Raw genomic sequence first — 23,197 nt, 5'->3', positions numbered from 1 at the left:
AAAGTCGGGTTTTGTAAGAAAGGAAGGAAAGAATGCCTGTTGGATAGGCAATTACCAGTTTCTGCTCATAAGATACTGTTTGTAGATAAGGTTTTGATGCTAAAAAAGAGAGTTAACAACCACTGTGTTACAGCATACTGAATTCCCGTGTTATAGAACAATGACTGGAACAATAGCCAGGGGATCCATTTTTCTCTGTTAATTCCTAATCATCTTTGAATTTTCTCATTGGTCCTCTAATCAGAAAACCATTTATAGGTTTTCAATGGACCCTATGAATCACAAAATTCCCACAAGGACCCCAGGCACTAATTTATATACATGAGTCATCAGCTATGTGACTTCGGCAAGTCACCTCTATAGGATAAAGGGACTCTAAAGACCCTTCCAGCCCCAATGGGCTTTGTTTCTAAAAACCAGCACTGCCCTCAGGAAGTTCAAAAGTCAACAGCTAATTCACAGATGGGCAGAATGAATGAATGACATCTTAAGATGCAGACATGACCTGGGAGCAGTCAGAGTGCTGAGGACTCATCCCAGAGAAGGGGACCCGGAAAGATGTGAAAGAAAGGACTGGGACTCATTTTGCTCTTTGATTTCCTGTCTCTCTTGGTCTCAGGAAAACTCCCCCATCGGCAGCAAAGTCCTGCAACTGATCCTGAGTGACCCAGACTCCCCAGAGAATGGTCCCCCCTACTCATTCCAAATCACCAAGGGGAACGATGGCTCTGCCTTCCGAGTGACCCCGGACGGATGGCTGGTGACCACTGCAGGCCTGAGCAAGAGAGTCCAGGAATGGTATCAGCTTCAGATCGAGGTGAGAGCTGTGCTGGGCCACTGGTGGTGACCATGGGGACAGAAAATGTGCTGACAAAAGTACCACCAGTGCTTCTCTTATTAGAAAAAACAATATACAGAACTCTTCCTTTGTGCCAGGCATCACGGGCATCACTGCATTAAATCCCCACAACATGCTTTACAGTGAGTACGGTTATTACCCCCAGTTTCCAAAGGTGGTAACTGAGGTACCCAGAGGTTAAGTTACTGGCTGAAAGTAATGCTACTAATAAGTGGTAGAGCTGGGCTGCTTCAAACCCAAGCATTCTGACTCCAAGCTCTCAATTCCTCCCCTGCTCCCAGACAGAACAAAAACTCCCACACCCTGGCTCTAACTCCTTGAGTTTGGCCAGGACAGCTCTCTGAACCTCAAGTCTTTTTAAAGACCTACCTCAGAGAATTGGTGCTGTTATCGAACCAGGTTCAGTTTGTCCAACCACGCAGCAAACTGAAATGCTGAGATGCCGAAGTCTGCAGTAAAGAGAGGGTTTATTAGCAAGGCAGCCAAGCAAGGAGATAGGAGAACAAGTCTCAGAACCGCCTCCCAAAAGGCAAGGGGCTTGGGGCATTTATGGAATAAAAAATAAAGGAGCAGGGCAGTCTGACGCCTGGGGAGCATGGGGAAAGTTGACAGGAAAAAGGTGCAGTAATCATTGTTCTGCCGCAGGTGTAACTAAGCTACAGGTCTCTGCACGTTCAAAAATGGAGGCAGTTAGCACTATCTGAGGGTTTTCTGCCCTCTGACGTCAAGGTCACCAAGCAGACCCTTGGGCATGCCCAGTTAAAGGGTCGGCAGTCCTACCCAGTCTTAACCAGCTCAACTCCAACTAGTCACGGTTGACTCCAAGTCCTGGAAAATAACTCTGGAAAACATCATATTGTTTAGGATATGTGCAGATGCAAGTCTTTAAATGACCTTGTTTAGTGAAGGCAGGTGAAATGAATTTGACTAATCCATGGATCCGCTAATCCATGATTACCCACAGTTTCAGTGCAGGGGTCAAATGAGGGAACATATACATACACGGAGAGGATTATAGTGATATTATATGGGTTGTATGAGAACTGCCCAAGGAAAAGTGGCCAAGATGGTGATCAAACATTTCTCCCTCATTTCATTCCCCCAAATCCCTTTCCTAAATCTCAAATCTAGTGGATCCTACTATTCTGTGAACTTCTCTGGGCTCACAATGATGTAGTCATCCATTCAGCCAGCCAACCAGACAGCCAGCCATTCATCATTCAACAAACATTTATGAGTACCTATCATATACTTAACATTTATGAGTACTTATGATATGGCATGCTACCTGCTAGTAATATAGCAGGGGAAAGAAGGGGATGATCCCCATCCCCATGGGCTTTTGATTCTAATTATGGAGATAAGCAATAAACAGATGAAGAAAGTGACAGGAGGCTCATAAGGCACAAGAGAGACACTTTCAGAGGGTGGCTGTCCTTGTGAGGAGAGGGCATTTGTGCTGAGATCTGAGGAGCTGCCCATGTGGAAAGTGGGCAGGAGAGCATCACAGGCAGGAAGAGCAAGATGAGACCAAGTGCCAGGGTGGGAAAGAGCTTGAAGTGACCTGAGGTGTTGCCACGTGGTCAGCGGGTGGTGACCATCGGTGGGAATGAAGTTGAAGAGATGGGTTGGGTGGATCATTCGGGTCTCATAGCTTGGATGACCGTGTTATGTGAGGCCCAAACTGTGATGTTCTTGAGAGTGACAGAGGCATTAAAAATAGTTAATTGGTGATAAGTGATCCACAAAGGTGAAAATCAAGACTGTCCTGGGCTAACCAGGAAGTAGAGTCATCCTAATGATAAGCCTTGATAATACTTTTAGATTCTAATCAAAGTGCAATTAGAAGTGATTGAAGGGTTTCAAAGAGAGAAGTGACCCTTCTTCTGTCTCAGGAGGCTTGTTTTTGAAGCTCTAGAGAAAGTCAGTTGAAGGGGGCAGGAGTGGTTGAGGGAGACCAATGAGAACTCATCTAAGCTGGAGGTAGTGGTGATGAGACCTTGAGGTGATGGTGAAGATGAACAAATGGACATATCTGCGACAGGTTTTGCTTGGAAATAAATGGGAGTCGGTGGTGGATTGGATACGAAGAGAGAGAGAAAAGAGAAGAATCATGACCACTCCCAGGTTCCTGGCTCCAGTAAAGTCTGGATGGTAGGGCCACTTATGAGACTGGAAAGACTTGGGGTGGGGGAGGGACAGGTTTATGGGGTAAAATGAGGGCTCTGCTTAGCATGTGTTACCTTTCAGGTGTCCATAAAATATCTAAGTAGAGGTGTCCAATAGGCAGCTGGGAATGGGAGTCTGCAGCTCAGAGGACAGGCATGGGCTAATGTAGAGGGTCCTCAAAGCCAAGGACATGGGTGTGAATATCTAGGGAGGCAACAGCTTCCTGACCTCGGTATACTGGCCCAGACAATCACTCAGTAACTATTGGCATCATCACTCTCTCTTGCATTTGTCCCGTATTTCTGCTTCCGTTCACTGGGAGGCACTATAGGCCAGCAAAGAAACAGGCTATGAACACAAGAAGTTCAGATTCTGCTCTGGCCTTACCTGCTGTATGACCTTGGGCACATCACTTGACCTCTCTGAGACTCAGTTATATCTTTTGTAAAATAGGACACTTCAGGGTACTTACCTCATAAGAAAGATAAACTATGGTCATGCATTTAAAGCATTCAAAAGTGACTGGCACACAGTTTGTACTCGGTTAATATTAGTTATATATTATTCTTAGCAGCAATATTAATGAGTACTGTTGCTATTTATATCTCATCAGTGTTATGCACAATTCCCAGCAGTAGGTGTAATATTGCACCTTTCTCCTGCACTCAAAGCAGATCCACATGAACAAGATATTACTGTAGGGAAAACCGTGAAGACCCTGCTGACAGCTGAGAAAGTGATAACATTACTGAGGAGAGGAAGGAAGCTTCCTCCTTGCTAAGTCCAGACAGAAAGTTGCAGAGATGTCTGGTGAAATGTGCAAGGGAAAGGCATTTCTAATTTAGAATCTTTCCTAGCTTAAGTGAGGTCACGTTGCTTCAAACCTGCAGTGGCTTTTCGGGCCTGCCTTAAATCCAACCTCGTGCTCCTCAGCCCATCAGCGACAGCCTGGGCTTCCCTCTCTGCTCACCTCTGGCCCTCAGCCCTGCCCGCTCCTCCAGCAGCAGTGGTCCCTTCCTGCTGTGTTGAGCATTCTTTCCCACCAGAGGGCCTGACGCTTGCTGTTCCCTGTCTGTCACCTCTTCTCCTCACCTCTCTTTTCTTCTGATCATAGCAGACGGCCTGGCCCATACAAGGCACTCAATAAATATTTGTTGGCTGAGCTGAAGAAGACACGCCCACCCCAACCCCGACCCCAGTCACACAGTAAAGAGGTGTAGGAGAACCTCCTTAGGCTGACAGGGGCCATGAAGCGTGTACCCTAGAATCACTAGGAGACCTTTGATGACCCTCCTAAGGAAAGAGACAGAATGAGAGAAGCTCAAGAGGTAGGAGGCCGCGTGTGGCTGGAGAGGCTTAGGACGGGCGCAGAGAAGTGTCAGATGGAAGGTGGAGTGAAGTTTTAGCACCCACACCCGTGCTGTGGGATGTAACTCCCTCCACAGAGCCCTCAGCGCTTTTGGAGTTACGACTTTCCCTTTCAAATGCGACAACACGCTGAGCCTGCCCTGGAGCAGAGGGACGTGGCTCCCTGGGGAGGCCCCGACAGCCCCGGTCCTATGGTAATTCGGTGCCCGCTTCGCCCACAGGTGTCAGACAGCGGCACCCCGCCCCTCTCATCTTCCACGTCGGTCAGCGTCCACGTCAGGGAGCAGAGCCACTACCCACCCTCCGCCCTCCCACTGGAGATCTTCATCACCATCGGGGAGGAGGAGTTCCAGGGCGGCATGGTGGGCAAAATCCACGCCACAGACCGAGACCCACAGGACACGCTGACCTACAGCCTGGCAGGAGAGGAGAGCCTGGGCAGGCGCTTCACAGTGGGCACGTCTGATGGCAAGATCATCGCTGCCCAGGGGCTGCCTCGGGGCCGCTACACGTTCAACGTCATGGTCAGCGATGGGACCTTCTCCACCACTGCCGGGGTCCATGTCCACGTGTGGCATGTGGGGCGGGAGGCTCTGCAGCAGGCCGTGTTGATGGGCTTCCACCAGCTCACCCCGGAGGAGCTGGTGAGTGATCACTGGAGGAACCTGCAGAGGTTCCTCAGCAACAGGCTGGACATCAAACGAGCCAACATCCACCTGGCCAGCCTGCAGCCTGCAGAGGCCATGGCTGGGGTGGACGTGCTCCTGGTCTTTGAGGGGCATTCGGGGTCCTTCTCCAAGCTCCAGGAGCTGGCATCCAACATCACTCACTCAGCCAAGGAGATGGAACACTCGGTGGGAATTCAGATGAGGTCAGCCATGGCTGTGGTGCCCTGCCAGGGGCCAGCCTGCCAGGGACAAATCTGCCAAGAGACCGTGCACCTGGACCCCAGGGTTGGGCCCACGTACAGCACAGCCAGGCTCAGCATCCTGACCCCGCGGCACCACCTGGAGAGGAACTGCTCCTGTAACGGTGAGGAATGGGACTTCCCCAGGACACCCAGTGCTGATGGCCCAGCCAGACCGACTCCAGGGATGGAGATCCCAGCAGGGGGCTCTCTGGGGTAGTCAGAGGGACATTTTAACAGGGTTAAAGACCAGGGACCACCACAAGACAGGTATGGCCTCACAAAAAAAATCTAGTCATGGAATAGCACCCTAGTTCTGGTCACTGTTTGGAACTTTGAAAATAATGGTAAGAATTCAAGAGGCAGTTCAGCATCACAGCTGAAAGCATAGACTCTGGCATCAAGTTGCTTGGGTTCAAATCCCAGCTACTCCACTAGCTAGCCAGGTGACCTTAAGAAAATTATTTAACCTCTCTTTGCCTTTGCACTGTTGTAGGGATTAAATGAGAATTAAATATCAAGTGCTTGCTTAGAAAAGTGCCTGACCTACAGAAGGTGGTCAATTAACCCAAGTTACTAGCACTACTACTATTATTACTATAGCCTGATAGTTTTAACCTCAACGTTTAGACTAAGCAGCTCAGGTTCAAACCCCAGCTCTGTCATTTACGAGCTGTGTAACTTTGGGTGGCTTACTAAAAGCCTCTGAGCTTTTTCCTCATCTTTGAAATAACGAAGATAGTATCATCTGCCTCCTTGAGTTGGTTTGGGGAGTAAATTACTTAGTGGATATGAAAGCATTTTAACCCCTAAGCTGTCTCATACTAAGCACCCCATCAGTGGTGGCTACCATTCACTTGGTGGTAATTGTTGCTATAAGGACTCTGCTATGTGCCGGTCTCTGTGTGTATGTTACCTAAACTCATCACCACCACCTTAGGAAGCAGGATCATTAGCTCCATCTACAGCTGAAACAGGTATGGGGATTGTATTGGTTTGCTTGAAACTACAGCCTCCAGTGAAAGGCTGGTTATTCAAATACCTGTGTCCCACTCTAAAGCCTGAGCTCTTCGCCAAACCCTTTAGGAACTTGGTGTTCTGACAGGACTTACCCCAGTGCCCCTGGCATTAGGACCAATGCCCTGGATCAGCTCAGGTGCATTTGCAAAAGGGGAATGACATCAGCCCCGCCCCCTTGCCCCCTGCCTGGCCTGGCCTAGGGGTCCACCCAGCTTGCATTAGGGAAATTCTAGGAAGATTTGTGGACTTTCTCCAGGGCCCTCTGGATTTACACTAGGTGAGCTACTCTAGGGGTATGGGGTGGGCTGGGGCGGCAGGTGTTCCCTTCTTGTGTCTCTTACCCTGGAGTCGGCTGCAGGGAAAGCTGTGATGGCTGAAGGTTCTCTCCTGACCCCCTGGCATCAGATAGCAGAGGTTCTAAAATTCAAGGTTATGCAAAATCACCTGGGGAGCATGTTTATAAAGTGACCTGCTCCTGGCTGTCACCTGCGGAGTTTTTTATTTAGAAGGTCTTGGGTGACGCCTGGAATTGGCCTTTTTAGCCAGCACCTCAAGCATTTCTGAAGCAGGTGGGCCAAGGGCTGCACTTTGAGAAATACTAGGTAGGCTGGCTCACCTAACACCAGAACCACTTGGAAAGAAGTTTGGTTTCTGTTTGTTTGTTTGAACATTTTAGTGAAACAGGACATACAGAAAGATCCATGTATCATAAGTGTACAGCTCAACAAGTGTTCACAAATCAAATACACCAGTGTAACAAGCCTAGATCAAGGTAATCACCTAGATCAAGGACCAGAACACGATCAGCATCTCAGAAACCTCCCTTGGGCTCTCTTCCAGTTGCTACACCCACCATGGGGAGATTTTTAAAATACAGATACCCAAGTGCCACCAGAACTACAGAATCTTACTCACTAAGGGTAGAGCCTAGCATTCTGTATTCTAAAAGATTCTTCAGCTAATGCTGATACTCAGCCAGGTTTGGGGATTCTTGATCTAGATCATCTGCAAGATCCCATCCAACAACGACCTACCCGAATGGAATTGCCAGCATCAGAGCGTTTTAGACGAACGGTATGACAGCATCTTAGCATCTTGTAATCCCAAGGGCCTCACTTTCTGGTTCTTTCTCCTCCTTTTGGCCTGTGTTCCCTCTCTTCAACGATCCTCTTCCCTAGGAATCTGGAGCCTGTACTGCTCATCCCTTCTCCTGACAACTGATAAGCTTATTCACACAGAGGTTTTAGGGATTTAATAACTGAACTCACTTCTGAGGAGGGTGGATTTAAAAAAAAAAAAATCTGGGGTGGGCATGGCTTAATATAACACAGCATGTCCCGAAGGAGTTTCCACAGAATGCTATTTCCAAGGGCTATGGGTACGAAGTCCACACTAGAGGGTCCCATGTTCAAATAAGCTTGAAAAACTCAAGTTTAGGTGAAGTCTCAGACTCCTCACTGTGCAATTCTGCATTAGCAATTGCTACGGAGGATGGAGCATACGGAAGTTTTGGCCACACAATTTATCACTACCTTCTTCCTTTACCACAGAAGTCTCTCGACTTCTCAGCAGCATTTCGTGTGGGAAGCGCTTACCCAAATGATTACACTCCTGATGATGAAGAAGATGTCTTGAGGCAAAAGCCCTCGTGGTGTCCCTGAAGTCACACACATATGCAAAATCCTCTCCAACTCAACCTCCTTCTTCCCCAAGTGATGTCAGAAATCACATGGAAAATATGGAGGATAGAAGTTTTGACTTGTGCACACTTGACTGATGACCTTTCTGGCTTGATTCTTGCTTTCTTAATGGTTTGAGTTCACAGTTTCTGATCCAGGCCAGGACCCAAGGCGAGGGTCCCTGGGGCCAGAGGAAGGTGTGCAGGGTGATGGCCCCTGTCTAACTGTGTGACCCTGGACAAGTAACCCCACAGCCTCGGTAAATTTCATCTGTAAAATGGAAGCAAATGCTTGCCACCCAAGGGTTGAATGAGACAAAGTCAGTTCCAGGGCTCCGTGGGGACCACTTTGTGTGGAGGTGACAGTGCCTCTGGTTGCTTTCACAGGTACTGCCGCGAGGTTCAGCGGTCAGAGCTTCGGGCGGTACAGTCTCCCAGAGGCTCAGAATGGGCACATCCGTTTCCGCCTGAAAACACTCCAGTCACAGGCCATCCTCCTGTTCAGCAATAACACAGTGTGTCTCTCCCTGAAGGTAAGGCACTGCCAGCCTGAGAGATTTCCTGTGGGCGTGCCAGGCTGGGGAGGTGGGGCGGCATGGGGGGTGGCCAAGAAGGGTCACTTCTGCAAAGAAACCCCTGCACGGTTTTCAGGGATACTGGGTGTGACTCTTAGGTAGAACACGAGACTTGCCAGCCATGAGAGCCAAAGCCACCCCACCTGGCAATACATGTCCAAGGACAACAGAGGTCAGGCGTTCTGTGGGATGACAGAGAGCCTCTGAAGATAGAAAGAGAGATGGGTAAGGCCACCTAGACCTGGTTGATGATTTTATCACTTTTTGCTGAGTAATAGACCAGTGTTTTCCAAGATGGGTGGAAGGCTGGGGTACATTAAGGTACGTGGAATCCACGTGGAGGAAAATGAATTTCCTTTCAAGGGTCTTTTAGTCCTTCTGATTCTGTCTTGTAGAAAGTCTCAGAGTACCTGCCTGATTTTAACATCTCTATCACAGGTGTCCATCTCCCATTTTGACAAAGAGAAAGCAGACTCTGACAGCTAGTTAGAATTTAATCCATTCAACAAACATTTGTGGAGCATCTACTGTGCAACAGGCACTCTTCCAGGTGCTTGGGTCTCATCAGTGAAAAAGACAAAAACCCCTCCTAGAGCTTTCATCCTATGGTGGGAGACTGACAATAAACCAGAAAATTATAGAGTTTGTCCAAATGTGAGAAGTGCTTTGGGTTAAAAGAGAAAAAAAAAGGTTAAGGGGGATCAGGAATGTGGGAAGTTGCAATTTTACTATTATTATTCTTTAAACAAAAGAGAGAATTCTATTGGCTCATGTAATGGAAGAGTCCAAGGGTTGACCTCAGGCTTGGGTAGATCCAGGTGTTCAAAGTATATCAACAGGATCCTTTTCCTTCCTGCTGTCAGATCTGCTTTTGTTCAGAAGACCACATATATCCCCCCAAGTAATGGCAAAGGTGGCCCCAGCAGCCCAGGCTTTCATTCTGCCACCAAGCCAGCCCAGCAGAAAGGGAGCATCTCTTTCCAACAGCGGTAAAATTCCCACCTCAGACCTTGATTGGCAGGTCTGAGTCATGTGACTATCCCCAAGGCTGCCAGGGAGAGGGGCCAGCCTTTCCAGAACAACACAGACTCAGTTGAGAAGGAGGCAGAGTGTCCCAAAAGGAAAAGAAGAATGAGGGGGCACAGTAAACACTATTGTCCACCCCTACCCTTGTGTACCTGTCCACCTGCAACGCGGAACCCTGCAGCAGCAACTTCACGGAGATCAGCTGCTCAGAGAGCAGGGCGGTGTGCAGGAGACGCAGGCTGCAGAGTGTTTCTCTTCTACAGTCACAGTCCTTTTGTGCTTTTAAAGCTCTCAAATAAATCATAAGCCTGGAGGTCATGATTTTCATGGATAGTCTTCTTTATATTTTTCCTTTCCTGCTATATTATTCTAAATTCTGAAAATAGCTTTATGGGTTTTTTTTAATAAAAATGACACATACTTATTGTAATAAATTTAAATGCTATAGGGAAATATACTGAAGAGAGCCAGTTGTTCATGGCAGGCTCCTGTGACCAGCACATGTGCATGGCTGAGCTCCCATTTTCGAATCCCTGCTCAGGCACTCGGTCCTTTGGGCCAGAGCCTCCATCTCACTACATCTCGATTTACTCATCTATGAAAATGGGACTCATCCTTCTAGCGTGGTCATAAGAAAGTACTGAGCCCTTGTTGTGCCAGACACCTTATTGCCTGTGTTGTAGAATTTAGTCCTCGAAAGAGCCTTGTAAGTGGTGACTGTCATCATCCTCGTCCTATAGATGAAGAAACTGAGGCTTGGGGGGATTCAGTAATTTGCTTATGACCGCACAGGCAGTAAATGGTGGGGCCTGGGCTAGGCCAACCTGCTCCAGCACCCGAGCTCTTACCCATTGCTCTGTACTCCGTGCGAATTACATAATGATTCAAGGAAAGCTTTTGGCACAGTGCCTAAAACAAAGCAAGCACTCAAGTAATTGTGTTCATTTTTTAAATAGTAATGATACTGATGACATAGTGCAGTTTTATACAAAAGGATGACACATTTGGTACAGTCTGTCTTTTTTTTTTTGTAACATCTTTATTGGAGTTAAACTGTTTTACAATGGTGTGTTAGTTTCTGCTGTATGACAAAGTGAATAAGCTATACGTATACATACATCCCCATATCTCCTCCCTCTTCCGTCTGCCTCCCACCCTCCCTATCCCACCTCTCTAGGTGGACACAAAGCACAGAGCTGATCTCCCTGTGCTATGCAGCTGCTTCCTACTAGCTATCTATTTTACATTTGGTAGTGTATATATGTCCATGCCACTCTCTCACTTCATCCCAGCTTACCCTTCCCCCTCCCTTTGTCTTCAAGTCCATTCTCCACATCTGCATCTTTATTCCTGTCCTGCCCTTAGGTTCTCCAGAACCATTTATTTTTCTTTAGATTCCATATATATGTATTAGCATACGGTCTTTGTTTTTCTCTTTCTGACTTTCTTCACTCTGTATGACAGTCTCTAGGTCCATCCACCTCACTACAAATAACTCAATTTAGTTTCTTTTTATGGCTAATATTCCATTGTATATTTGTGCCACATCTTTATCCATTCATCTGTCGATGGACACTTGGGTTGCTTCCATGTCCTGGCTATTGTAAATAGAGCTGCAATGAACATTGCGGTACATGACTCTTTGAATTATGGTTTTCTCAGGGTATATGACCAGTAGTGGGATTGCTGGATCGTATGGTAGTTCTATTTTTAGTTTTTTAAGGAACCTCCATACTGTTCTCCATAGTGGCTGTATCAATTTACATTCCCACCAACAGTGCAAGAGAGTTCCCTCTTCTCCACACCCTCTCCAGCAGTTATTGTTTGTAGATTTTTTGATGATGGCCATTCTGACTGGTGTGAGGTGATACCTCATTGTAGTTTTGATTTGCATTTCTCTAATGATTAGTGATGTTGAGCATCCTTTCATGTGTTTGTTGGCAATCTGTAAATCTTCTTTGGAGAAATGTCTATTTAGGTCTTCTGCCCATTTTTGGATTGGGTTTTTTGTTGTTTGATATTGAGCTGCATGAGCTGCCTGTATAGTAGTTTTCTGGTAGCATCTTTAGGATTCTCTATGTATAGTATCATGTCATCTGCAAACAGTGACAGTTTTACTTCTCCTCTGCCAGTTTGGATTCCTTTTATTTCTTTTTCATCTCTGATTGCTGTGGCTAAAACTTCCAAAACTATGTTGAATAATTGTGGGGAGAGTGGGCAACCTTGTCTTTTTCCTGATCTTAGTGGAAATGGTTTCAGTTTTTCACCACTGAGAACGACATTGGCTGTGGGTTTGTCATATATGGCCTTTATTATGTTGAAGTAAGTTCCCTCTATGCCTACTTTCTGGAGGGTTTTTATCATAAATTGGTGTTGAATATTGTCAAAAGCTTTTTCTGCATCTATTGAGATGATCATATGATTTTTATCCTTCAATTTGTTAATATGGTGTATCACATTGATTGATTTGTGTATATTGAAAAATCCTTGCATTCCTGGGATAAACCCCACTTAACCGTGGTGTATGGTCCTCTTAATGTGCTGTTGGATTCTGTTTACTAGTTGTTGAGGATTTTTGCATATGTTCATCAGTGATATTGGCCTGTAGTTTTATTTTTTTGTGACGTCTTTGTCTGGTTTTGGTATCAGGGTGATGGTAGTCTCATAGAATGAGTTTGGAAGTGTTCCTTCCTCTGCTATATTTTGGAAGATTTGAGAAGGATAGGTGTTAGCTCTTCTCTAAATGTCTGATAGAATTTGCCTGTGAAGCCATCTAGTCCTGGGCTTTTGTTTGCTGGAAGATTTTTAATCACAGTTTCAATTTCAGTGCTTGTGATTGGTCTGTTCATATTTTCTATTTCTTCCTGGTTCAGTCTTGGAAGGTTGTGCTTTTCTAAGAATTTGTCTATTTCTTCCAGGCTGTCCATTTTATTGGCATATAGTTGCCTGTAGTAATCTCTCATGATCTTTTGTATTTCTGCAGTGTCAGTTTTTACTTCTCTTTTTTCACTTCTAATTCTGTTGATTTGAGTCTTCTCCCTTTTTTTCTTGATGAGTCTGGCTAATGGTTTATCAATTTTGTTTATCTTCTCAAAGAACCAGCTTTTACTTTTATTGATCTTTGCTATCATTTCCTTCATTTCTTTTTCATTTATTTCTGATCTGATCTTTATGATTTCTTTCCTTCTGCTAACTTTGGGGGTTTTTTTGCTCTTCTTTCTCTAATTTCTTTAGGTGTAAGGTTAGGTTGTTTATTTGAGATGTTTCTTGTTTCTTGAGGTAGGATTTTATTGCTATATATTTCCCTCTTAGAACTGCTTTTGCTGCATCGCACAGGTTTTGGGTCACTGTGTTTTCATTGTCATTTGTTTCTAGGTATTTTTTAATTTCCTCTTTGATTTCTTTAGTGATCTCTTGGTTATTAAGTAGTGTATTGTTTAGCCTCCATGTGTTTATATTTTTTGCAGATTTTTTCCTGTAATTGATATCTAGTCTCATAGCGTTGTGGTCAGAAAAAATACTTGATACGATTTCAATTTTCTTAAATTTACCAAGGCTTGATTTGTGACCCAAGATATGATCTATCCTGGAGAATGTTCCATGAGCACTTGAGAAGAAAGTGTATTCTGTTGTTTTTGGATGGAATGTCCTATAAATATCAATTAAGTCCTTCTTCTTTAATGTATCATTTAAAGCTTGTATTTCCTTATTTATTTTCATTTTGGATAATCTGTCCATTGGTGAAAGTGGGGTGTTAAAGTCCCCTACTATGATTGTGTTACTGTTGATTTCCCCTTTTATGGCTGTTAGCATTTGCCTTATGTATTGAGGTGTTCCTATGTTGGGTACATAAATATTTACAATTGTTATATCTTTCTTGGATTGATCCCTTGATCATTATGTAGTGTCCTTCTTTGTCTCTTATAATAGTCTTTATTTTAAAGCCTATTTTGTCTGATATGAGAATTGCTACTCCAGCTTTCTTTTGATTTCCATTTGCATGGTGTATCTTTTTCCATCCCCTCACTTTCAGTCTGTATGTGTCCCTAGGTCTGAAGTGGGTCTCTTGTAGACAGCATATATATGGATCTTGGTTTTGTATGCATTCAGGTAGTCTATGTCTTTTGGTTGGAGCATTTAATCCATTCACATTTAAGGTAGTTATCAATATGTATGTTCCTATTCCCATTTTCTTAATTGTTTTGGGTTTATTATTGTAGATCTTTTCCTTCTCTTGGGTTTCCTTCCTAAAGAAGTTCCTTTAGCATTTGTTGTAAAGCTGGTTTGGTGGTGCTGAATTCTCTTAACTTTTGCTTGTCTGTAAAGGTTTTAATTTCTCAAATCTGAATGAGATCCTTGCTGGGTAGAGTAATCTTGGTTGTAGGTTTTCCCTTTCATCACTTTAAATATGTCCTGCCACTCCCTTCTGGCTTGCAGAGTTTCTGATGAAAGATCAGCTGTTAACCTTCTGGGGATCCCCTTGTATGTTATTTGTTGTTTTTCCCTTGCTGCTTTTAATATCTTTTCTTTGTATTTAATTTTGGATAGTTTGATTAATATGTGTCTTGGTGTGTTTCTCCTTGGATTTATCCTGTACGAGACTCTCTGCACTTCCTCGACTTGATTGACTATCTCCTTTCCCATATGAGGGAAGTTTTCAACTATAATCTCTTCAAATATTTTCTCAGTCCCTTTTTTTTTTCTTCTTCTTCTGGGACCCCTATAATTCTAATGTTGGTGCATTTAATGTTGTCCCAGAGGTCTCTGAGACTGTCCTCAATTCTTTTCATTCTTTTTTCTTTATTCTGCTCTGTGGTAGTTATTTCCCCTATTTTATCTTCCAGGTCACTTATCCGTTCTTCTGCCTCAGTTATTCTGCTATTGATTCCTTCTAGAGAACTTTTAATTTCATGTATTGTCTTGTTCATCATTGTTTTTTCTCTTTAGCTCTTCTAGGTCCTTGTTAAACGTGTCTTGTATTTTCTCCATTCTATTTTCAAGATTTTGGATCATCTTTACTATCATTACTCTAATTTCTTTTTCTGGTAGACTGTGTATTTCCTCTTCATTTGTTTGGTCCAGTGGGTTTTTACCTTGCTCCTTCATCTGCTGTGTATTTCTCTGTCTTCTCATTTTGCTTAAATACTGTGTTTGGTGTCTCCTTTTCTCAGGCTGCAGGTTCATAGTTCCCATTTTTTTTGGTATCTTCTCCCTGTGGTTAAGGTTGGTTCAGTGGGTTGTGTAGGCTTCCTGGTGGAGGGGACTGGCACCTGTGTTCTGGTGGATGAGACTGGATCTTGTCCTTCTGGTGGGTAGGACCATGTCCAGTGGTGTTTTTTTGGGTGTCTGTGACCTTATTATGATTTTTAGGCTGCCTCTCTGCTAATGGGTGGGGTTGTGTTCCTGTCTTGCTAGTTGTTTGACATAGGGCGTCCAGCACTGTAGATTGCTTGTCGTTGAGTGCAGCTGGGTCTTAGTGTTGAGATGGAGATGTATGGGAGAGCTTTTGCCGTTTGATATTATGTGGGGCTGGGAGGTCTCTGGTGGACCAATGTCCTGAACTCAGCTCTCCCATCTCAGAGGCTCAGGCCTGACACCCGGCCAGAGCACCAAGACTCTGTCAGCCATATGGCTCAGAAGAAAAGGGAGGAAAAAGAAAGAATCCAAAAAAAGAAAGAAGCCCAAAGAGCTTTTGTTAATGTGAGTTATATCTAGTGATGTTTACCCTGTTAGAAATTAAAACCATGAAACATTTAAAATAGCTGTTATTAATCCATTTAGAAATGAGTAATAAGCCCAATTCATGTTCACATAAATAACATAATTTTTGAAAAGCAGTATTTTAAAAATTACTGATAATGGCATTGTTTTACATCTTTGCAAATCTCTTTCATGTCTGGCTTAATAAAATATAGCTGGATTCTCCTAAATGCTTCTATATTCAAAAGAAAGAAAGAAAAAGTAATAAAATAAAGTTATTAAAATTAAAAAAAATATTAAAAATAAAAACTTTAAAAGTAAAGAAAGAAAGAGAGCAACCAACCAAAAAACAAATCCACCAATGATAACAAGCCCTAAAAGCTATACTATAAAAAACAAAACAAACAAAAAAAACCAGACAGACAGAACCCTAGGACAAAGGCAAAAGCAAAGCTTTTGGGAAGTCTGAGGTCTTCGGCCAGTGTTCAGTAGGTGTTCTGTAGGAGTTGCTCCACATGTAGATGTAGTTTTAATGTATTTGTGGGGAGGAAGGTGGTCTCCACATCTTACTCTTCCACCATCTTGAAGGTGCCTGGTACATTCTGTACATTCTGCTTTTCTCCCTCAATGAAGATGAGCCTCTAACTGCTATGTTGTCTATCAAGCCAGAGTGGAGGAGATGATGCTTGCATTCTGCCCTTTTGTGGGAAGTAGCAATTTTAAATAAGGTGGTTAGGGAAGGCTTCATTGAGGTGATAATTGAACAATAATTTGAAGGGGGTGAGGTAGTTAGCCATGTAGACTTCTGGGGAAACAGCATTCTAGGTAGAGGGTATAGTCATTGGCAGGAGATTGCTTGGCATGTTTAAGGAACAGCTCAGATGTCAATATGGCTTGAGTGAAGTGAGCAAGGGGACAGTAGTAGCAGGAGTTGAGGTCAGAGATGTAATAGGATGGGGTCATATCTATAAAGGTCTCATAGGCTATTTAAGGACTTTGAGTTTTATTCTGAGCAAAGTGGGGGGCATTAGAAGGTTTTGGGCAGAGAATTAACATGGTGTGACATATGCAAAAACGGTCCTTGTGGCTACTGTGTTGAGAATAGATTTTAGAGGAACAAAGATGGAAGTGGAAAGACCCAGCCAAAAGGCAGTAATTCTGGTGAGAGCTGATGGCAGTTTAGATCAGGGGAATGACAGTGGAACTGGGAAAAAGAGTTCAGATTCTGAAGAGATTTTGAAGGTAAGGTCAACAGGACTTCCTGATGAACTGAATAAGGGCTGCGAGAGAAAGCAAGGAGTAAGATGTTGACCTGAGCAACCTGAAGGAATGGAGTTGCTGCCAACAGACGCGGGCAAGCATACAGGTGGAGTAGGTTGGGGAAGGAGGATGACCAGAAGTTCCGTTTTGGACATATGAGCTTGAGATGACTGTTAGACCTACTAGTGGAGCTGGACAAACAAAATCTAGTGAGAAAGGTCTGGGTGGAGATGAAGATCTGGGATTCTTCCACATATACATAGTATTCAAAGCCATGAGACTGGGGAGATCACCAAAGAGTGTAGAGTGAAAAGAGAGTAGACTAAGGATTTATCCCTGAGATACTCCAACACTGAGAGGTTGGGGAAGAGGAGGATCCAATAAAGGAGAATGAAAAGATACAACCAATGATGTTGGAGAAAAACCAAGAGAGTATTGTATCTGGGAAGCCAAATGAGGGATGTGTATCAAGAAGGAAGCAGTGATCAGCTGCATAATATGCTGCTGAGAGGTCAAGTAAGATGGGAAGTGATATCAATCATTGAATTTGGCAACACAAAGGATGCTGAGTGCCCTGACACCAGTGGTTTCAGTGTCATGGTGGGTGGGGGTAGAATTTTGCTGCAAAGGGAAAGCAAAGAAAGAAAGTACTATCTGGCAGGAAAAGTGCGTTCAAGAAAACTTTGTTTTTTAAAGATTAGAACAATAACAGCACGTTTGTATGATGATTGGGATGATCCAGTAGAGAGTGAACAAAGATGTAGGAAGGAGAAAGGAAAGTCAGTGGCATCTTGTCCTTCAGGAGGTAAGGGGGGTGGGGTGGGATCTAGTGCATGAATGGAGAGATTGGCTTTGGACAACGTGGACAGATACGATGGTGAGAGTGCCTGGAAGTTTCCATCTGATTGCTGAGAGCGAGGATGGGGAGAGAGACATTAAGGGTCTGAGGAGAGAGAAGTTGTGAAAATAGTCATCTGAGAGAGTGAGGGAACTAAGCAAGATAGTACGATTGTTGGGTAGCATGAAGGGCTCATTTGAGACTCATGGTCATGAAATTAAAGGGAGACCAATAAGCAAAAGCTGTGTGTTTTTCTCCAGCCATGTTCAGCTCCATGATACTTATATATAGAGGGAGAGTTGGATTTCACCGGATTTGTGTATTAGCCAAGTGAGTTCTACCAAGTAAAAGAGGGACAGGAGTTTGGCTATGGAATTTAAGATTGGTAAGGAGAGGAATGAGGACATTACAGAGGGGAGAGACAGTGAAAAGATGGAGGGATCAACAGATCTGTGGTCCTAGGTAAGTGAAAGGAGTGATTTAATGACAATGTTTTGTATATGTTGTACTTATATTTGTCATTGTCTTTTCTTAATGGCAGGTTATATTGGTTTTCTATTTACTGTAATAATACTGTTTTCTTTTTAAGGAAATAAAGGTATAGGTAGAATTCAACCAGAGCAAAAATCAGGAAGATGGTGTACAAATGTCCAACTTCTGGAAAACACTGGGTTAGATCTTCACATTTCACCCAGAGAAAGCGCTACCTAACCCAGAGTGACAGGAAAACTATTTGGCCACAAGTAGTCCCACTTCTCGAGGGTGAAGGGAACTAAAATGTTCTAACCCAGTGATTCTCAGACTTTTTGATTTTGGGACTTTTTATACTCTTAAAAATAATCAAGGATCATAGGGAAGTTTTGTTTATGTGGGTAACAGCTATTGGCATTTTCATTATTAGAAATTAAAACTGAGAAGTTTTAAAATAACAAGAAACCTATTACATGTTAACATAAATACCATATTTTTAAGAATAATTGTTCCATTTTCCATAATTAAAAAAAGAGTGGTATTGTTTTACATTTTTGCAAATTTCTCTTACATCTGGCTTAATAGAAGCTAGCTGGCTCGTACCTACTTCTGCCTTTATCTGTTGTGATAGCGCATGTCTAGAGATCACCACTGTATATTTGTAACAGAATCAGAGTAGAAGAGGCAAATAATGTCTTGGATTACTATGAAAATAGTTTCACCTTGTAGATGCCCTGAAATCGTCTTAGAGACCCACTTCAAGAACTGTTGAACTGTTGAGTAAGGGAGTGGGGGTGAGAGGGAGGTTTTTGGTATCCCTGAAGGCTGAGGAGTATAGAATACTGGAGAGGGCTGTGAAGAAGAATCCAAAAGACAGGGTCTTGATCAGCAAGGCATCTCTGGGCCTCAGTTTCCTCATCTCTGAAATGGAGATATCATCCCCGCCCAGGCCATCCCATGGAGAGCGGCGAGGGCCAAATGAGACCACAGAAGAGCACTTTGAGGGTTTCTATACTCTACAAATACAATGTCTAAAACAGCCTTGAAAATCACCAAACACTACCCCTCCTATCTGTGAAAATAAACTAACATTCTTTGCACTGGCAGCTTCTGAGCAGGCATTTTTTAAGTACTTCTTGGCTTTGCTGATGGCCATTTGGATTTTCTTTACAGCTGGTCGATGGAGTGCTCCAGCTGGAATACCATTGCCCAGGTGGCTTCTACAGAAACCTTTCTTCCCAGTCTCGTGTGAATGACCAAGAGTGGCACTCTGTTCTGGTGGAGGAGACAGATACTTCCGTTCACCTGTCGGTTGACAGTGCAGCCAACGCCTCCCTTGCGCTCCCAGAGAACTGCTGGAGTCTGAGGCCTGAAAGGGACCTCTTTCTGGGTGGCCTCGTCCTCTTGCATTCTTTCCCAAATGTCTCCCAGGGCTTCGAAGGCTGCCTGGATGCTGTCATGATCAACGGAGAGGCGCTGGAGCTACTGACCCATGGCAAGAAGGTGGCGGGCATGCTGGAGAGGCGGGCCCTCACCCAGTGTTGCCTCCACAGTGACCAGTGCAGCCAGAACCCGTGTCTCAACGGTGGAAAGTGCTCACAGACCCACGGGGCAGGTAAGGCTAGGGCTGACCCTGAGGCTTATCCCAGGAGGCTCTGCAGAGGACCCTGCCAGGTTGAACTAGCAATCGTGTATCACCATAGAGTTTACCAAGCCGATTCCTCCACCACAGTCCTATGTGGGAGGGAGCGGGGGTGGGGGGCAGAGAAGAGAGCCATTAAAGCTCCATTTTACTGCTCAGGAAACCACTGGGCTACGAAAGGGATACCCAGAGAGGTAAAGGAACGCACCCAAGGTCACAGGGCTGCTAAGCGAGAGGCGTGCTCAGGGTGTAGGTCTCAGGGGAAATAGCCGCCTCTTCCCCTTACTGTCTGGTGAGTAACGAGTAGGGATCTGCTAGGTTTACACCAGGGGAGGCCAGTAGTCTTCTTTCACCCTCAACAAGAACTATCTTTCTTTCTCCTTTTTTTTTGGATGGGGGAAGGGTACGAATGGGGACCTCTGATGTAGAAGGCTGTAGTCATCACACATCTCAGTGTCATCATTGGTGCGTGCTAAGTTTCTCTCTCCCTCTCTTTTTTTTTAAAATTTATTTTTGGCTGCGTTGGGTCTTCGTTGCTGTGTGCGGGCTTTCTCTAGTTGTGACAAGCGGGGGCTACTCCTCGTTGCAGTGCGCGGGCTTCTCATTGCGGTGGCTTCTCCTGTTGCGGAGCAGAGGGTCTAGGCGTGCAGGTCTCAGTAGTTGTGGCTCATGGGCTCTAGAACGCAGGCTCCAGTAATTGTGGCGAATGGGTTTAGTTGCTCCGCGGCATGCGGGATCCTCTGGGACCAGGATTCTAACCCGTGTCCTCTGCATTGGCAGGCGGACTCTTAACCACTGCGCCACCAGGGAAGCCCAGTTTCTCTTTCTTATTGCCCTTTATACTCCACTGCCTTCTCCCTTCCTCAAACCCATAGGCAAACATTTAAAGTTTTAAAATGAGTTCTTTCAAAATGTAAGAACTGTTTTTCACATGCTTGAATTTCTAACTTATATAACTGGTATATCATGTTTTACAGTTTTCCATCCACGCTGCCACGAGTAATTCTTATTCATTGCTTTTAATTGAGGCTCAATACTCCAAGGCGTGCACGCGCTCACCTTTCCCCTCTGGACTCTCCCAGCAATGGACATCCCACCTCCATCAACAATGCTGCACTGAACATCCTCCCACATCATGTTACAAACCTATGTGAGAACTTTTCACACATACACACATACATACGCACCACCCAGAGACGGAATTCACATACTCAGAGTATGCAAATAGTTACTTTGACTAAATCGGGTCAGACTGCTGTCCAGCATGGCCGCAGCAGTCTGTACTTCCACCAGCAAGTGCGTGAGATTCCTAGGCCCCTACATCTCTGTCAACACTTGGCATTCTCCCATTTTCTAATCTTTGCCTGACAAATAATACTGTCATTTCTACCTAAGATACCCAAGGAGTCCATCACTTCTGCATCCCCACCGCCATTGGTCTGACCCCAGTCCCCATCACCTCTCTTCTTTTCTTCTGCACCAGCCACCTCCCTGCTCTCCTGCTTCTCTCCCTCCACTAGCATCTTCCAGCAGGGCACCAGAGAGATCTTTAAACAATGTAGATATGAGCACATCGCTTTCCTGCTTAGAATCTTGCAGTGGCTTCCCCTTGCCGTTCAGATGCCGTTCAGATGGAGTCCCAATTCCTAATTCCTGCCTGTGGGTTCTATGCCCTGGCCCCTCCCACTTGCTGGTCCACCCTGGTGACATGCCACACCCTCTCCTCCAAACCTTTGCACACGTTCTCCTCTGCCTGAAACATCTTCCTCTTTGCCCCTTTATCTTTTTGCCTGGCTAATTTTTACTCAACCTTCAGGTCTCAACTAAAATATCACCTCCTCCAGGAAACCTCCCCTGGTGCCTAGTTTAGGCTAACTCCTTTCCACAATGCTTCCCTTCAATAAAACTAATTTTTATGATAATTACTAATATACTGATATTATCTATAACTATCTCAGTTTGAACCCCCAAATTGCCATTTGCTTGCTGTGTGACCCTGAGCAAATGGCATGCATTCCCCGAGCCTCATTCCCTGACCTGCCATCAACTTGTACCTGTCCCTGATGAGGACAATAACAGTAACCAATCTCAGGGCTGTCGGGAGGATCAAACGAGCTAATACATGAAGATTCTTAGAACAATGATTACAATAAATAGTGTTGTCTAGGATGACGATACTCATTATTATCCTTTAGATGCCTATTCTCTGTAGTCTGTAAGTTGTTTGAGGGCAGGGATCCAACCATCTTGTCCAGCAGGGCACCAGTGCCTACCACGGTGCATGTGGCAGAGAGAGGCACTCAATAACTAAGTGTGAACACTGGGATCTGCGAACACACGAGAACCTGTCCCCTGGGGCCACTGGACCAGAGTGCTCTCTCATGGCCCTGCCCTTCTCCCCAGGCTATGTCTGCACGTGCCCCTCACAGTTCTCCGGGAGGCACTGTGAACAAAGGAAGGAGAACTGCACTTCGATGCCCTGCCTGGAAGGTGGAACTTGCATCTCTTCCCCCAAAGGAGCCCCCTGTATCTGCCCTCACCCCTACATGGGAGACAGGTAAGCACAGGAGAGGTCCCCTGCCACTGGTTCCTCTCCCTGAGTGTGGCACCACTGGGGGATGACCTCTGCACTCTGACCCCTAGAGAGGCCAATGGGCAGCCAGGGGCTGAGTGCTCTGGTTACCTGGCTTCTTGGCCTTTTCCACGTGTCAAGGCTTCTCTCTCCCACCACCTGCATCAGAACACTCTGGGAGGGGTGGTGCTCGTTAAAAAGACAGATTTCCCAAGCCCTATTCTGAACCTACTGAATTGGACTCACTAGGCTGGGACCAAGGAATCTGCACTTTCTACCAGATTTTCAGGCAGTTCTGATCTTTGCTGAAGTCTGAAAGTAGCAAAAGTTCTTATTCTCTTGCTCTGGACCGTGACTTTCCAGAAAGCGGCCTGGGGGTAAATTACTTTTTTTTTTTTTTGGTGGGAAATTGGAGAGGCAGGCTTGAGTGCAGGGGTTTTGATCCCATACATCTTTTAAGAGGGGACGTGGCAAGGGCAGTATAGTGACTCAGTCCCCTGACTACTTCTCTGTGTCCGCAGGTGTGAAATGGAATCAAGGGGCTGCTCAGAAGGACACTGTCTTGTCACCCCTGAGATCAAAAGGGGGGACTGGGGACAGCAGGAGATTCTGATCATCATAGTGGTCCTACTGGTCATTGTCATAATCTCTACTGGGCTTCTCTTCTACTGCCGCCGTTGCAAGTCCCACAAGCCCGTGGCCATGGAGGACCCAGACCTCTTGGCCAGGAGTGTTGGTGTTGACACCCAAGCCACACCTGCCATTGAGCTCAACTCCCTGAGCACAAGCGCCTGCAACAACCTGAACCAAGTGGAGCCCAGCAAGACCTCAGGTCCAAATGAACTCGTCACTTTTGGACCCAGCTCTAAGCAACGGCCAGTGGTCTGCAGCGTGCCTCCCAGACTCCCGCCGGTGGTGGTCTCTTCCCACTCTGAAAATGAGGCCATCATTAAGAGGACCTGGTCAGGCGAGGAGATGGGTCAGTACAGCCCACAGGCCTTTAGCTTCTGGGATTGATGGAACAGGGTAATAGACTGAAACACTCCATTATCTGAGCCACCATCCAGTCCATGAAGGGACGTGGTCAAGGTCACGGTGCACTAGTGGGCTGC

The 23,197-nt window shown here is 45.2% G+C and overlaps 2 protein-coding genes across 4 annotated transcripts in view; one reads left to right on the top strand and one right to left on the bottom strand.

The window, feature by feature from the left end:
- Positions 1-23,197, bottom strand: part of SLC36A1 (solute carrier family 36 member 1) — a 104,505-nt gene that overhangs the window by 12,451 nt on the left and 68,857 nt on the right. For both annotated transcript variants that reach the window (XR_012330920.1, XM_033853493.2), the window contains exon 11: positions 1,229-1,308. Coding sequence is in view for 1 of the 2 variants with exons in the window: in XM_033853493.2 (XP_033709384.1) it covers positions 1,247-1,308 (62 nt within the window). In the remaining variant the exon portion in view is untranslated. The remainder of the gene's footprint in view (positions 1-1,228; positions 1,309-23,197) is intronic.
- The window catches only part of FAT2 (FAT atypical cadherin 2), an 86,334-nt gene that overhangs the window by 60,206 nt on the left and 2,931 nt on the right, over positions 1-23,197 (top strand). The window contains exons 18-23 of one of the 2 annotated variants that reach the window (XM_019924765.3): positions 620-817; positions 4,618-5,428; positions 8,389-8,534; positions 19,045-19,486; positions 21,917-22,070; positions 22,607-23,064. In XM_019924765.3, the coding sequence (XP_019780324.2) occupies positions 620-817; positions 4,618-5,428; positions 8,389-8,534; positions 19,045-19,486; positions 21,917-22,070; positions 22,607-23,064 (2,209 nt within the window). The other variant, XM_019924766.3, reaches the window with a different exon arrangement.

Source organism: Tursiops truncatus, chromosome 3 (genome assembly GCF_011762595.2).
Source record: "Tursiops truncatus isolate mTurTru1 chromosome 3, mTurTru1.mat.Y, whole genome shotgun sequence".
Lineage (NCBI taxonomy): Eukaryota > Metazoa > Chordata > Mammalia > Artiodactyla > Delphinidae > Tursiops > Tursiops truncatus.
This window is presented reverse-complemented; position numbering and strand designations above follow the sequence as displayed.